The following is a 15209-nucleotide window of genomic DNA, read 5'->3' on the forward strand; positions in this document are numbered from 1 at the left end:
TATGTACAAGAATATAACTACTATAATACTGCTCCTACGTACAAGAATATAACTACTATAATACTGCTCCTATGTACAAGAATATAACTACTATAATACTGCTCCCTATGTACAAGAATATAACTACTATAATACTGCCCCTATGTACAAGAATATAACTACTATAATACTGCTCCTATGTACAAGAATATAACTACTATAATACTGCTCTCCTATGTACAAGAATATAACTACTATAATACTGCCCCCTATATACAAGAATATAACTACTATAATACTGCCCCTATATACAAGAATATAACTACTATAATACTGCCCCTATGTACAAGAATATAACTACTATAATACTGCCCCTATATACAAGAATATAACTACTATAATACTGCCCCTATGTACAAGAATATAACTACTATAATACTGCTCCTACGTACAAGAATATAACTACTATAATACTGCTCCTATGTACAAGAATATAACTACTATAATACTGCTCCCTATGTACAAGAATATAACTACTATAATACTGCTCCCTATGTACAAGAATATAACTACTATAATACTGCCCCTATGTACAAGAATATAACTACTATAATACTGCTCCTATGTACAAGAATATAACTACTATAATACTGCTCTCCTATGTACAAGAATATAACTACTATAATACTGCCCCCTATATACAAGAATATAAGTACTGTAATACTGCCCCTATGTAGAAGAATATAACTACTATAATACTGCCCCCTATGTACAAGAATATAACTACTATAATACTGCCCCTATATACAAGAATATAACTACTATAATACTGCCCCTATGTACAAGAATATAACTACTATAATACTGCTCCTACGTACAAGAATATAACTACTATAATACTGCTCCTATGTACAAGAATATAACTACTATAATACTGCCCCCTATATACAAGAATATAACTACTATAATACTGCCCCCTATATACAAGAATATAAGTACTGTAATACTGCCACTATGTAGAAGAATATAACTACTGTTAGATGGTGGCCCCATTCTAACGCATCGGGTTTTCTATAATATTTATGTAGTTTATTTATGAATATTTCAGAATAATGCAATGTACATACAGGATTCGACCGGCCGTGCGCGACCAATTAGCAAAGCGTGGTTCAAATGCTGTGGCCGAACTGCATCTATCACTAATTGTTCACGGCCGGCCATGCGCTACCAATCAGTGAAGCCAGGGCGAGCTCCAGGTTTTTCATGGCCCCGGGCGAAAGAGTCTCACAGCCCACGTAGCATATAACACAGGCCATGTAGTATATAGCACAGCCCACGTAGCATATTGCACAGCCCGCGTAGTATATAGCACAGCCCCGTAATATATAGCACAGCCCACATAGTATATTGCACAGCCCACGTAGTTATATAGCACAGCCCGCGCCGTATATATAAATGTGGGCATCATATCCCTGTTTAAAAAAAAAAAAAAAAAGAAATAATTAAAATAAAAAATTTGTTATATACTCACCTTCCGGCGGCCCCCGGATCCAGCCCTGGCCTTTAGCGATGCTCCTCGCAACGCTCTGTTCCCAGTTATGCCTTGCGGCAATAATCCGTGGTCCTCTTTTCCCCTCCCCACTCTTCCCCTCCCCCCTCTTGGTCCTCTTTCCCGCTTAGCCCTCTTTTCCCCTCCCCCTTCTTGGCCCTAAACCCCCCCCCCCCCCCTTTTTTTAGCCTTGGCCCTCTTTTTCTTCCCCCCCCCCCCCTTCTTCCCTCCCCCCTCGGTCCTCTTTTCCCCTTCCCCCCCCCCCCCACCCTCTTGGCCCTCTTTTCCCCTCCCCCTCTCTTGGCCTCCCCCTTGGCCTTTTTTTTATTGCCTCCCCCTTTTCTTGGCCCTCTTTACTCCGCTCTTTTCCCCTCCCCCCCCCCCCTCTCTTGGCCCTCTTTTCACCTTCTCACCCTCCCTCTTTGCCCTCTTTTTGCTCTCCCTTCAGTGCCCATTTTTGCCTCAAACCCCCCCCCCCCTTTCTTGGCCCTTTTTTCGCCTTTCCCCCTCTTGGCCCTCAATCCCCACTTCCACCCTCTTGGCCCTCTTTTTCCCTTCCCCCTCTCGGTCCTCTTTTCCCCTCCCTCTTGGCCTTCTTTTTCCACTTTCCCCTCCCTCCTGGCCCTTTTTTCCCCTTTCCCCTCCCTCTTGGCCCTCTTTTTCCCCTCTCCCCCTCCTGGCCCTCTTTTCCCCTTCCGCACTCTCTTTAGTCCTGTTTTTCCCCTTCTCCATTTTCTTGGCCCTTTTTCCCCTTCCCCCTTTCTTGACCCTCTTGGCCTCCCCCCCCCTTGGCCTTGGCCTTCCCCCCTCTTGGCCTTCCCCCCCCCCCCCTCTTGGCCTTCCCCCCCCTCTTGGCCTTCCCCCCCTCTTGGCCCTCTTGGCCTTCCCCCTCTTGGCCCTCTTGGCCTTTCCCCCCCTCTTGGCCCTCCCCCCGGCTCTCTTTGCCTTCCTTTCCCCTCTTGGCCCTCTTTGCCTTCCTTTCCCCTCTTGGCCCTCTTTGCCTTCCTTTCCCCTCTTGGCCCTCTTTGCCTTCCCCCTCTTGGCCCGCTTTGCCTTACCCCTCTTGGCCCGCTTTGCCTTACCCCTCTTGGCCCGCTTTGCCTTACCCCTCTTGGCCCGCTTTGCCTTACCCCTCTTGGCCCGCTTTGCCTTACCCCTCTTGGCCCTCTTTGCCTTACCCCTCTTGGCCCTCTTTGCCTTACCCCTCTTGGCCCTCTTTGCCTTACCCCTCTTGGCCCTCTTTGCCTTACCCCTCTTGGCCCTCTTTGCCTTACCCCTCTTGGCCCTCTTTGCCTGCCTTACCCCTCTTGGCCCTCTTTGCCTGCCTTACCCCTCTTGGCCCTCTTTGCCTGCCTTACCCCTCTTGGCCCTCTTTGCCTGCCTTACTCCTCTTGGCCCTCTTTGCCTGCCTTACCCCTCTTGGCCCTCTTTGCCTGCCTTACCCCTCTTGGCCCTCTTTGCCTTCTCACCTCTCTGGTCCGGTTCCTTTTCCTGTGGTCGGTACTTACAGCCGCGGTGTCAGCGATACGTTGTCTCTGGGTTTGCACCCACTGAAGTGTGCTCTGCTTTCAGTCGCCCCAGCACCCGGCGGTCTCGTAGGCCGGCGGCGTTCCATCCCATAATCTTATAATTAAATCTCTGCTCATGTGACTGGTTTGACTGGTTTCTCATTCTCTTTTTCTTCCACTTTAATGTAAAGTTTGTCCCGCAGCAGAAAGCAGTAATGACATAACGAGCGGCGGCCCGGCTGGGCTGTGTGATGAAGCGCTCCACGTTAATGTGAGGTCTGCTGCTCGTCATCCGCAGAGTTCTGTCCCCGGAGGGCGGACGGCATACTCTCGGCTTTTCTTCCTGATGTGATGAATAAGAACTCCATTACGCGGAAGACCTTAAAGGGGAGCTCCACTTAGTCATGTGGACCCTACTTATCTCCTCCGAGTTCCTTAATAATTGCTTCTCTTACAACTACCTTGTTTTTGGCTACTTTGAGGTTACCGGCCCTTTAAGACATAAACAATTTTGTGTCTATTTTGTATCATTTCATGTTTTTGTTATTCTGTTTCCATCTCTTTAACCCCTTGCTGTGCGCTCCCCGATACGTGCGCTCGCTTTGATGCCGAAAAGACAAATATTTTCGCCTCCTCCCTGTTGCTTTCATGCAGGGACAGTGTCGCACCCATTAATAAACCCTATGGGTGTGTCCATGCCAAAATCCGCTCGCACGTGCCTCCATTTAAAGGGGCTCTGATTTTTTTTCTTTTTTTTAGCACAGTAATTATTTGGTAAAGCTTTCTGAGCCCTTTAATATGAGGAATCTGCGATATCGAAGCAATCTGCCAGATATATTACTCCAGAAACCAGTGTTTGATCAGATCTCGATTGATCGTGGTTCTGGGAGATCGAGGTCTTCTGAAACTGAGCTGCTGCCATCTGTGGTGAGAGGTGGTACTGCAAGGAGCAGCAGAATAGTGAGTGCAGCTCTGGGGTATAATGTGCAGTATAAGGCTTCAGTTTCCTCCCCCCGCTGTGAATCCGCCGCTTGTCTCCTCCGTCCTCGTCGGACCCTTCTTCTCTCCCTCCTTACAAGGTTATATTTGTGCTTCATCTCGATCTTAATCCAAACACAGTTGTAAAGGGGCCCCCGGGAGCCGTCAGTCCTGACAGGTCCGGGCTCTTATCTCCGGGGATGATCGCAGCCCCGATGAAGGCCTGCGTCTCCTCACAGCGGGGTGTCTGCCTGGCGTTCATCCTGAGCTCTCTGTTTCATGAGTATAATGCCTGTTCTCTTGATTGCGGATTCTTCTCTTCCAGGAGTGATCGCCGGCAGCAGGATGATGACCGACGCCAGTGACATGTTGGCCGCCGCCTTGGAGCAGATGGACGGCATCATCGCTGGTGAGTCGCCGTCTTGCGTCAGATCACCGAAAAATGTGATACTAGGACCCCCTGGCGAGCTCCGAAATATGGGTCCCGTGTCCCCCACCTAAGTCACGCATGCGCAGTACCGCTACCATAGAAGGGAATGGAGGGGTGGTCAACATGCGCACTACTCCCACAGTAGTGAATGGAGGGGGTGGTCACACATGAGCACTACTGCTTCCATGGTAGTGAATGGAGGGGTGGTCACACATGAGCACTACTGCTTCCATAGAAGTGAATGGAGGGAAGGTCAGACATGGACACCATTGCTCCATTTACACATGATCAGTAGGGTCCCCATGGTCAGACCCCTGCTCCCTTTACTGTGTAGAGGTGATGACTGTAACTTGTGGGACTTCCCTTTAAGCTGTTGTTTCCTGATCTTTGCGAGATTCCTCTCTTTCCTCCGGTCAGAGTGTTAGCTCACGGGTCCAGGACGGGGGATGGATTATTTGGGGGCCTGGTATTTAAGGGTGAGCAGGTGGGTGTTGCGTGGAGCGGGTGCAGCGATCGCTGCTCCGGATATTAGTCGCCCAGGAGCTAATTCAGCAGAGTGTGTATGGAGGCACCGTCCCTTTAATTCCCTCCTCTTCTCCCTCACAGGCTCCAAGGCTCTGGAATACTCCAACGGCCTCTTCGACTGTCAGTCTCCGACCTCGCCCTTCATGGGCAGCCTCCGGGTGCTGCACCTGATCGAGGACCTGCGGGGGATGCTGGAGATGATGGACACCGACGAGAGGGACGGGCTGAGGTGCCAGGTGCCCGACTCCACCGCGGAGGTCCTGGCCGAGTGGCTGCAGAGTCAGATGCTGGTAAGAGACCCCCACCAAAAAAGAAAAAAAAACTCCTCGGGGGCGGTGTCTATACATCAGGAGGGATATAAGGGCAAGAGAATGGTCCACTGTGGCACAGAGGATTTCAGGATCGATGTGTTTTGATCCAATGTGCCGCCGAGACTGACCTGTCCCCGCAACGATGGTCAAGACTTGCATGTGGTAGGGGCCGGTGTCTTGAGACGTATCCAGGAGGAAAAGCAATTCTTCCCAGCAGCACAAAGTATTTCAGGAGAGGCGTATAGAAGCTCTGGTGACCTCCCCGGCGATCAGTTTCTTCCCCCCCTCCCGAGTCTGTGCGTGTCCTGAGATAATCTGCAGACAAGCTGCGGCACGTCGCCCGCCGTACTCGCGTGGTGTGAATATTCCTGGCCTCTCCGCGCCTTCACTTCTTTCTCGCGTTTCTCCCGTCTTTTCTCCAATTAGCGCCTCCTAATTATCACATTATCGCTCCGCTGACACAGATGTGAGGGGACCGGGACTGTTTCCTCTCAGTCCTCGGCTGCCAAGTTCTCCTGTGAACCGGATCTGTGCTCTTCAAGAATCTCGCTGACCTGTGATCCCGCAGATCGTCGTCACTTTGTGGTTTCCTGTTTATATCCTTTCTCCCAACCCCTAGTTGTCTTCTCTCAACTCATGAAAATAGAGAGCGGCCGAAGCCTTTAGGGTACGTTCACACAGGACTTTTTTGCTTTTTTTTGCTGCTTTTTTTTATGCTAATTTAGGTGCGTTATTTTGGTGCGTATTTGGTGCGTTTTTTGGGTACGTTCACACAGGACTTTTTTGCTGCAGATTTTTGCTGCAGTTTTTTGCTGCAGATTTTTGCTGCAGTTTTTTGCTGCTTTTTTATGCCAATTTTCAGCTGCTAGGACACCTCACAATGGCTCTTCACACCTCACAATGGCTCACAATGGCTCTTCACACCTCACTAACCACACCCCTAAGCTCTTGGCTGTGAGATCCCTTCCTGCTGGCCATGATTTTCTGCACAAAAAAAGCAGCAAATAATGCTACATGCGTTTTTGCAGCGTTTTTGCAGCGTTTTTATCATCACCCATTCAAGTCAATGGGTGAAAAAACGCTGCAAAAACGCAGCAAAAACGCTGAAAGAAGTGACATGCCCTATGTCCAAAAAAAGCAGCAAAGCAGAAAATACTGATCAAACAAAAAACCAACGTGTGTGCATGAGATTTCTGAAATCTCATAGGCTTTACTGGTACTGTAAAAAGCAGCTGAAAATTAGCATAAAAAAAAGCAGCAAAAAAAAGCAGCAAAAAAGTGTGAACGTACCCTTATAGTGGATGTGTTGTATTACATAGAGGCCATTTAGATAGAGCGACCAAATCTGCCTCTAAGGGCCCGAATCTCATAAGGGGGCCCCCTTAGTGTTTGTCCCTGTTTAGTGTGGACAGTAGGAGAACTTGGCTTTTTCCTTTGTAAGTGATGTCACTTTTTTGGATATATATCTGTTTTGGAATAAGGTTCCCTATACATGATTGGCTGAAACTGGCAGATAAAGCTCTGCAGGGGTGGAGCAAAGACTTGGCTACTTCATAGGGCAGCTTTAAGAAAAAAAAGTCTTCCTGCAAACATCCGGGAATTTCTTTATAAAGGGGCTATTCGCTGATGCCTGCAAAACCTTTCTCAACATCTAATCATTCAGGGATGTGGAGACTGTATTTAGAGGGAAGTGGATTAATTACGCTCTGCAGGGGCGGGGCTAGGACAACTGTTTAAAACAAATTTTTTTACTTGCTAACATCTGGGAGGCTCTTGTTAAAAGGACCTCTCACTGATGCCTCCCAAAATGTTCATGAACCTAGGCCTCGACATCTAATAATGCTTTCAAGGGGTGTGGAGACGGTTTTAGAGGGCAGTGGTTTGATAATCACGCTCTGCAGGGGTGGGTATAGAACAGGTTTTGTTTTTTTAATTTGCAAATGCAAACATCTGGGAGGCTCTTGACAAAAGGACATCTGGCTGATGCCTCTGAAATCTTCATGAAATTATGCCTCATCATCAGATGGGCGGAGACTAGTTTGTAAAAGGGAGTGGTTTGTTAATCATGCTCCTCAGGGGCAGGGCTAGGAAAGCTTTAACACAAAAAGAGTTCTACCTGCGAACGTCTGGGAGGCTGCTGAAAAAGAGATATCTTACTGATCATACCAAACGTCCGTGGATGGAGCCCAAACATGTGGCCGTGCAATCAAGGCGGGGACTATTCTTGGAGGGGTGTGGCTTGTTAAAAGTGGGTGTGGTTTGAGAGAAAAACAAAAACACAGTAAAACTAGGAAAATTTTTAGGGATCAAAGCTGAATGAGGGGTACACTTAGACAGTTCGTGCCATCACTGACTGTGGGTGACTGGGTGACCCGGTGAGAAGTAATCTGGGTCAGACAGCTACTTCCTGGCCTCATGGTGTTCAGTTCCTGGCTCCCCTGTTTACAGGGCTCCTCTTATCTCCTTTTTAAAGGGCCAGTCACCTGTGAAAACGTCCATCAACAAAAGACGCCACAAGCTCTTCAGAAGTTCATTGTCACGTTTACGCTGAGTGTTTTATGATCTCCTCGCTTTGTGTTTGATGGAGATGAGTCACAAAGGTCTCGGTTAATGAATGGTGTCGGGGAAAAGAGGTAGATGTGGCTCGCGAGGGACACCATAATCTCAGACCTGGAGCGGCTGCCGGGAGCACAACATCGAAGGGTCGTAGCTCAGCTCCTCACCTGTGCGTGGTGGACCTCCACTTATCCTTCCAATGTGATGTCTGGAGGCGCCCCGGCACCATTTTTATCGGCATTACACAGGGGTCCTTTAAGACACTGACCCTGGTGGGCTGCAACTTGTTGAATCATCTGTGGCAGGAGGAGCTCTATCCCCCCAGGGCACGGCGCCATCCTCTGCTCATCTCCCGGATGGGATACTTCTCCTGTGGCCTTTAGAACATAGGAGCACAGCGTAAGAATTGTGGTAACGTTGTCTCTCAAGTACGCAGTCGGCAGATTGTGCTTGATTGTTTAGAATTATTTTTTTTCAATCACACAATTATGTTTTATTTGGTTTTACATTTTTGCAGTATATTTTTTTTATTTTAGATTTTATTTTAGATTTTTTTTAAGCTAAATTTTTTTTTAATTCACTTTTTGCGGTTGTTTTTTGTAGCTTTTTTCCTTAGAATTTTGTAGCTTTTGTGTTTACATTTTTATAGTACCGTATATATTTTTTTATTTTTTTATTTTTATTTTTTGCTTCATTTTTCTTTTCACTTTTTGAGGTTGTTTTTTGTAGTTTTTTCGTAGCTTTTTTTCTTAGAATGTTGTAGCTTTTGTTTATACATTTTTGTAGTCTATATTTTTTTTCTCAACTTTTTTCCCTCTAAATTTGCATTTAACCTTTTATAGTTTCTGTATTTTTTTTTTTCTTTGAGGTACATGTATTATTTTGATGCTCCTTTTTTTTTTTTTTTTTTTTTTTTTTAACGATTTTGACTGTCCCAATAATCGTATCACTCGTGTACGACGGATGTTAAGAGCTTCGAGCAAAATTTTTCTCTTTTTTTTTTCTTTTTAGGCTGTTATATATATTTTTTTTTTATGTTTCCAATATTGGAATGGACGCATTGAATCTGTTCTTTCCGGGTGACCGCCCCTTGCGTCTGGGGTAGCGGTGGCCCGGAGGAGATGGGTTTTCTAAGCTCCAGAGCTGGAGTGTTCGTTCCTGGCAGGGAGACTGCTGAGCTCGGCGAGGATCTGGCGGCTCCGGTCTCCGTACGCGACGTGTATAATGGACTCCAGAGCCGCGTCGGCTTCTGTTCTTGTCCTCGAAATATTTATTTTATTTTGTGGCGGTTTTTAAGTTGCGGCCAAATAAATCTTCATTATTATTCATGATCTCCAGCTCCTCGTGTGTGGCGGAGACATCTTGATCTGATCGGGGGCGCCCCCGAGTGGGTTGTGTGGGCCGCTATAGATATTGTCACCCTCTTACGTGGATTTTTTTTCCGACCTCTTAAAGGATTTTTATAGGCATGCGACAAGCACCACATCACTTTCATCTTCCTCCCATAAAGGCGACCACTACCCATTTACTGGCTTTCTGTGGGTCACACCCCGTCAGATTATAGGCCTCGCCGTGCGTTATATAGTCCCCCACCCCCGCTCCATTCAGTACAGTGAACCGGCAACCAATCAGAGCTCGGTTCTTATTTTGTAACGACTCTGTCCAAAGTGAAAGCCTCAATCTCATTGGTTGCTTCAAGCAGATTATTTTTCAATGAGCCCTATGGAAAATGAAAGCAGCAACTTGATTGGTTGCCGTGGGCAGCTGCTCCAATCGGATTCCTGCTTTCATTTAACTAGAACCTTTGAAAAATGAGAGGTGAGATTTGATTGGAGCGGTTTCCCATCCCAACCAATCACGATGCAACTTTCGTTTTCCATAGGATCGATGGATGTTAAGTGAAAGTGACCAGCTTATTGGTTGCTATGGGCAACCGCGCCATTATTTCCCCCCCTCCTAGTTTTAATGAAGCCCTGACCTCCCTCATATGTTTATATGTGAGACGGGTCGCTGGTTAATAATTATATGAAGGCAAGTAAAGAGTTAAAGGGGCGGCCATGAGTTCTTGTTTACGGTCTACTGGTGTCTTGCAGGTTAATGGCCACATCACCGGCACCAGCGACGTCTACCAAGAGCGGCTGTCCCGCCTGGAGAATGACAAGGAGTCTCTAGTGCTGCAGGTGCTGTATCTGTGTACACGGCGGCTCTTAAAGGGCCAGCGCCCACTTTTATTATAAATTACAGGCATACATTATATTCTGACGTACACACGGGAAGTCGCCCCGACATCTCAAGATCTCCACTTTGCACATTAAAGCAAAGGATTTTCCCAGCATGCATTTCTCCTCCTCTGACCTGAATATTTGAAGGGCGTCATGGCACCAAATAAAAGTTTATTGTATTTTTTTATGACTTTACAGGTGAGCGTCCTGACTGACCAGGTAGAGGCACAAGGGGAGAAAATCCGGGACCTTGAATTCTGCCTGGAAGAACACAGAGACAAGCTGAATGCGACCGAGGAGATGTTACAGCAGGTGGGAGGGCGCCCCCCGGAGGCCGTGCAGATGAGGCCCTCGACTGATTATATAATCCACAGTAATCTGCCGCCTATTATACACAACAAACACAGACGCCGCTGCTTCATCCAGTGAGGACGATGCTGGTTGTCTGCCCAGTGACCTAGAAAACTTATACTGAACTTTTAGATTTGGCTCAAGATGTATTTACAGCAAAGATAATTGAGAACCAAGATGAGAGGAAGTCCTGTATTATACCCCAGAGCTGCACTCACTATTCTGCTGGTGCAGTCACTGTGTACATACATTACATTACTGATCCTGAGTTACCTCCTGTATTATACCCCAGAGCTGCACTCACTATTCTGCTGGTGCAGTCACTGTGTACATACATTACATTACTGATCCTGAGTTACCTCCTGTATTATACCCCAGAGCTGCACTCACTATTCTGCTGGTGCAGTCACTGTGTACATACATTACATTACTGATCCTGAGTTACCTCCTGTATTATACTCCAGAGCTGCACTCACTATTCTGCTGGTGCAGTCACTATGTACATACATTACATTACTGATCCTGAGTTACATCCTGTATTATACTCCAGAGCTGCACTCACTATTCTGCTGGTGCAGTCACTGTGTACATACATTACATTACTGATCCTGAGTTACATCCTGTATTATACCCCAGAGCTGCACTCACTATTCTGCTGGTGCAGTCACTGTGTACATACATTACATTACTGATCCTGAGTTACATCCTGTATTATACCCCAGAGCTGCACTCACTATTCTGCTGGTGCAGTCACTGTGTACATACATTACATTACTGATCCTGAGTAACATCCTGTATTATACCCCAGAGCTGCACTCACTATTCTGCTGGTGCAGTCACTATGTACATACATTACATTACTGATCCTGAGCTACCTCCTGTATTATACTCCAGAGCTGCACTCACTATTCTGCTGCTGTAGTCACTGTGCACATACATTACATTACTGATCCTGAGCTACCTCCTGTATTATACTCCAGAGCTGCACTCACTATTCTGCTGGTGCAGTCACTGTGTACATACATTACATTACTGATCCTGAGTTACATCCTGTATTATACCCCAGAGCTGCACTCACTATTCTGCTGGTGCAGTCACTGTGTACATACATTACATTACTGATCCTGAGTAACATCCTGTATTATACCCCAGAGCTGCACTCACTATTCTGCTGGTGCAGTCACTGTGTACATACATTACATTACTGATCCTGAGCTACCTCCTGTATTATACTCCAGAGCTGCACTCACTATTCTGCTGGTGCAGTCACTGTGTACATACATTACATTACTGATCCTGAGTTACATCCTGTATTATACCCCAGAGCTGCACTCACTATTCTGCTGGTGCAGTCACTGTGTACATACATTACATTACTGATCCTGAGTTACATCATGTATTATACTCCAGAGCTGCACTCACTATTCTGCTGGTGCAGTCACTGTGTACATACATTACATTACTGATCCTGAGTTACATCCTGTATTATACCCCAGAGCTGCACTCACTATTCTGCTGGTGCAGTCACTGTGTACATACATTACATTACTGATCCTGAATAACATCCTGCATTATACCCCAGAGCTGCACTCACTATTCTGCTGGTGCAGTCACTGTGTACATACATTACATTACTGATCCTGAGTTACATCCTGTATTATACCCCAGAGCTGCACTCACTATTCTGCTGGTGCAGTCACTGTGTACATACATTACATTACTGATCCTGAGTTACATCCTGTATTATACCCCAGAGCTGCACTCACTATTCTGCTGGTGCAGTCACTGTGTACATACATTACATTACTGATCGTGAGTTACATCCTGTATTATACCCCAGAGCTGCACTCACTATTCTGCTGGTGCAGTCACTGTGTACATGCATTACTGATCCTGAGTTACATCCTGTATTATACTCCAGAGCTGCACTCACTATTCTGCTGGTGCAGTCACTGTGTACATACATTACATTACTGATCCTGAGTTACATCCTGTATTATACCCCAGAGCTGCACTCACTATTCTGCTGGTGCAGTCACTGTGTACATACATTACATTACTGATCCTGAGTTACATCCTGTATTATACCCCAGAGCTGCACTCACTATTCTGCTGGTGCAGTCACTGTGTACATGCATTACTGATCCTGAGTTACATCCTGTATTATACTCCAGAGCTGCACTCACTATTCTGCTGGTGCAGTCACTGTGTACATACATTACATTACTGATCCTGAGTTACATCCTGTATTATACCCCAGAGCTGCACTCACTATTCTGCTGGTGCAGTCACTGTGTACATACATTACTGATCCTGTACTGATCCTGAGTTACATCCTGTATTATACTCCAGAGCTGCACTCACTATTCTGCTGGTGCAGTCACTGTGTACATACATTACATTACTGATCCTGAGTTACATCCTGTATTATACTCCAGAGCTGCACTCACTATTCTGCTGGTGCAGTCACTGTGTACATACATTACTGATCCTGAGTTACATCCTGTATTATACTCCAGAGCTGCACTCACTATTCTGCTGGTACAGTCACTGTGTACATACATTACATTACTGATCCTGAGTTACATCCTGTATTATACTCCAGAGCTGCACTCACTATTCTGCTGGTGCAGTCACTGTGTACATACATTACATTACTGATCCTGAGTTACCTCCTGTATTATACTCCAGAGCTGCACTCACTATTCTGCTGGTGCAGTCACTGTGTACATACATTACTGATCCTGAGTTACCTCCTGTATTATACTCCAGAGCTGCACTCACTATTCTGCTGGTGCAGTCACTGTGTACATACATTACATTACTGATCCTGAGTTACCTCCTGTATTATACTCCAGAGCTGCACTCACTATTCTGCTTTTTTTTTCCCTCTGCGTCAGGAACTAATAAGTCGGACATCGCTGGAAACTCAGAAGTTGGACTTGATGGCTGAGATTTCCACTCTTAAGTTGAAGTTGACGTCGGTGGAAAAAGACAGGAGTGATCATGAGGATCGATACAAGGACACAGAGGTGAGCGGAGCAGCCAGCACTGAGCACTTGCTGGGAGTTGTAGTTGTATCATAGTTTGTAGTTTAGAGCAGCCCATTCCCATTCTGGTCTGGTGGCCCAGTACTGGGGCGTTAATGACATCCTTGTTGTCAGCCATTGTTCCCCGGGGCAGGTGCTTCTCTCCGCTCTCTCTTCTGTCCTCCTGACTCTTCCCCTCTTCCTCCTCGCTCCCTCCAGTCTCTACATAAGGTGATAGCGGAGTTGAGGCAGCAGATGGAGAAACTGGAGGTGGAGTTGGCGTTATTTCAAGAAAAGCGGTTACAGTATGGCGACCAAGAGGTGACTGTGCGGGGTCAGAGCGCAGCCTGGTGCCGGCCGGGTGTGGAGTGACCCCACTGCATGGTGCACTGTGTGACCGTGTGCGGCTCTAGACCATAGTAGTGCACGTCTGATGCTTGGTTACCTCTGCACGTCCGCCCCTCCGCGCTCAGAAAATAACCTGCCATACAGTGTGAGTGAGCGGTGCAGGCGCTGACACACTGCAGCAGATCCCCCCCTGTAGTGTGTGTTATACGCAGGTGACTGCTACTGTGGAGGCTGTAATGGAGAAAGACCTGCATGATGTAACTAATGGGAGACGATGGGAGTTGTTACACAGCAGGATGTTGGGAGTTACTGACGTCTCTCCTCCTCTCCAGGGTTTGGTGCAGGAGATGAATGAACTGCGGCTGCGAGTGGTGGAAATGGAGAATGAGCGCACGCAGTACGAGAAGAAGCTGAAGTCCACAAAGGTATGGACCCGAGAGCGCCGCTGTACACCGTGTATGGGGGGGAGGGGGGTGCCATCACTGAGAATGCCTCCTATCCATCACCAGAGATCAGCGGTGACATCACTGAGAATGCCTCCTATCCATCACCAGAGATCAGAGGTGACATCACTGAGAATGCCTCCTATCCATCACCAGAGATCAGCGGTGACATCACTGAGAATGTCTCCTATCCATCACCAGAGATCAGCGGTGACATCACTGAGAATGCCTCCTATCCATCACCAGAGATCAGCGGTGACATCACTGAGAATGCCTCCTATCCATCACCAGAGATCAGCGGTGACATCACTGAGAATGTCTCCTATCCATCACCAGAGATCAGAGGTGACATCACTGAGAATGTCTCCTATCCATCACCAGAGATCAGCGGTGACATCACTGAGAATGCCTCTTATCCATCACCAGAGATCAGCGGTGACATCACTGAGAATGCCTCCTATCCATCACCAGAGATCAGCGGTGACATCACTGAGAATGCCTCTTATCCATCACCAGAGATCAGAGGTGACATCACTGAGAATGTCTCCTATCCATCACTAGAGATCAGCGGTGACATCACTGAGAATGTCTCCTATCCTTCACTAGAGACCAGCGGTGACATCACTGAGAATGTCTCCTATCCATCACCAGAGATCAGCGGTGACATCACTGAGAATGTCTCCTATCCATCACCAGAGATCAGCGGTGACATCACTGAGAATGTCTCCTATCCTTCACTAGAGACCAGCGGTGACATCACTGAGAATGTCTCCTATCCATCACCAGAGATCAGCGGTGACATCACTGAGAATGTCTCCTATCCATCACCAGAGATCAGAGGTGACATCACTGAGAATGTCTCCTATCCATCACCAGAGATCAGCGGTGACATCACTGAGAATGTCTCCTATCCATCACCAGAGATCAGCGGTGACATCACTGAGAATGCCTCCTATCTATCACCAGAGATCAGAGGTGAC

The 15209-nt window shown here is 47.0% G+C and overlaps 1 protein-coding gene across 17 annotated transcripts in view; it reads left to right on the forward strand.

Moving 5' to 3' along the window:
• PPFIBP1 (PPFIB scaffold protein 1) overlaps positions 1-15209 on the forward strand; it is a 68608-nt gene that overhangs the window by 13202 nt on the left and 40197 nt on the right. For all 17 annotated transcript variants that reach the window (XM_077266930.1, XM_077266922.1, XM_077266925.1 and 14 more), the window contains exons 2-7: positions 4340-4423; positions 5051-5259; positions 9930-10016; positions 10257-10370; positions 13310-13441; positions 14119-14211. In XM_077266930.1, the coding sequence (XP_077123045.1) occupies positions 4360-4423; positions 5051-5259; positions 9930-10016; positions 10257-10370; positions 13310-13441; positions 14119-14211 (699 nt within the window). In that variant the 5' untranslated portion in view covers positions 4340-4359. The remainder of the gene's footprint in view (positions 1-4339; positions 4424-5050; positions 5260-9929; positions 10017-10256; positions 10371-13309; positions 13442-14118; positions 14212-15209) is intronic.

Source organism: Ranitomeya variabilis, chromosome 5 (genome assembly GCF_051348905.1).
Source record: "Ranitomeya variabilis isolate aRanVar5 chromosome 5, aRanVar5.hap1, whole genome shotgun sequence".
Classification (NCBI taxonomy): domain Eukaryota; kingdom Metazoa; phylum Chordata; class Amphibia; order Anura; family Dendrobatidae; genus Ranitomeya; species Ranitomeya variabilis.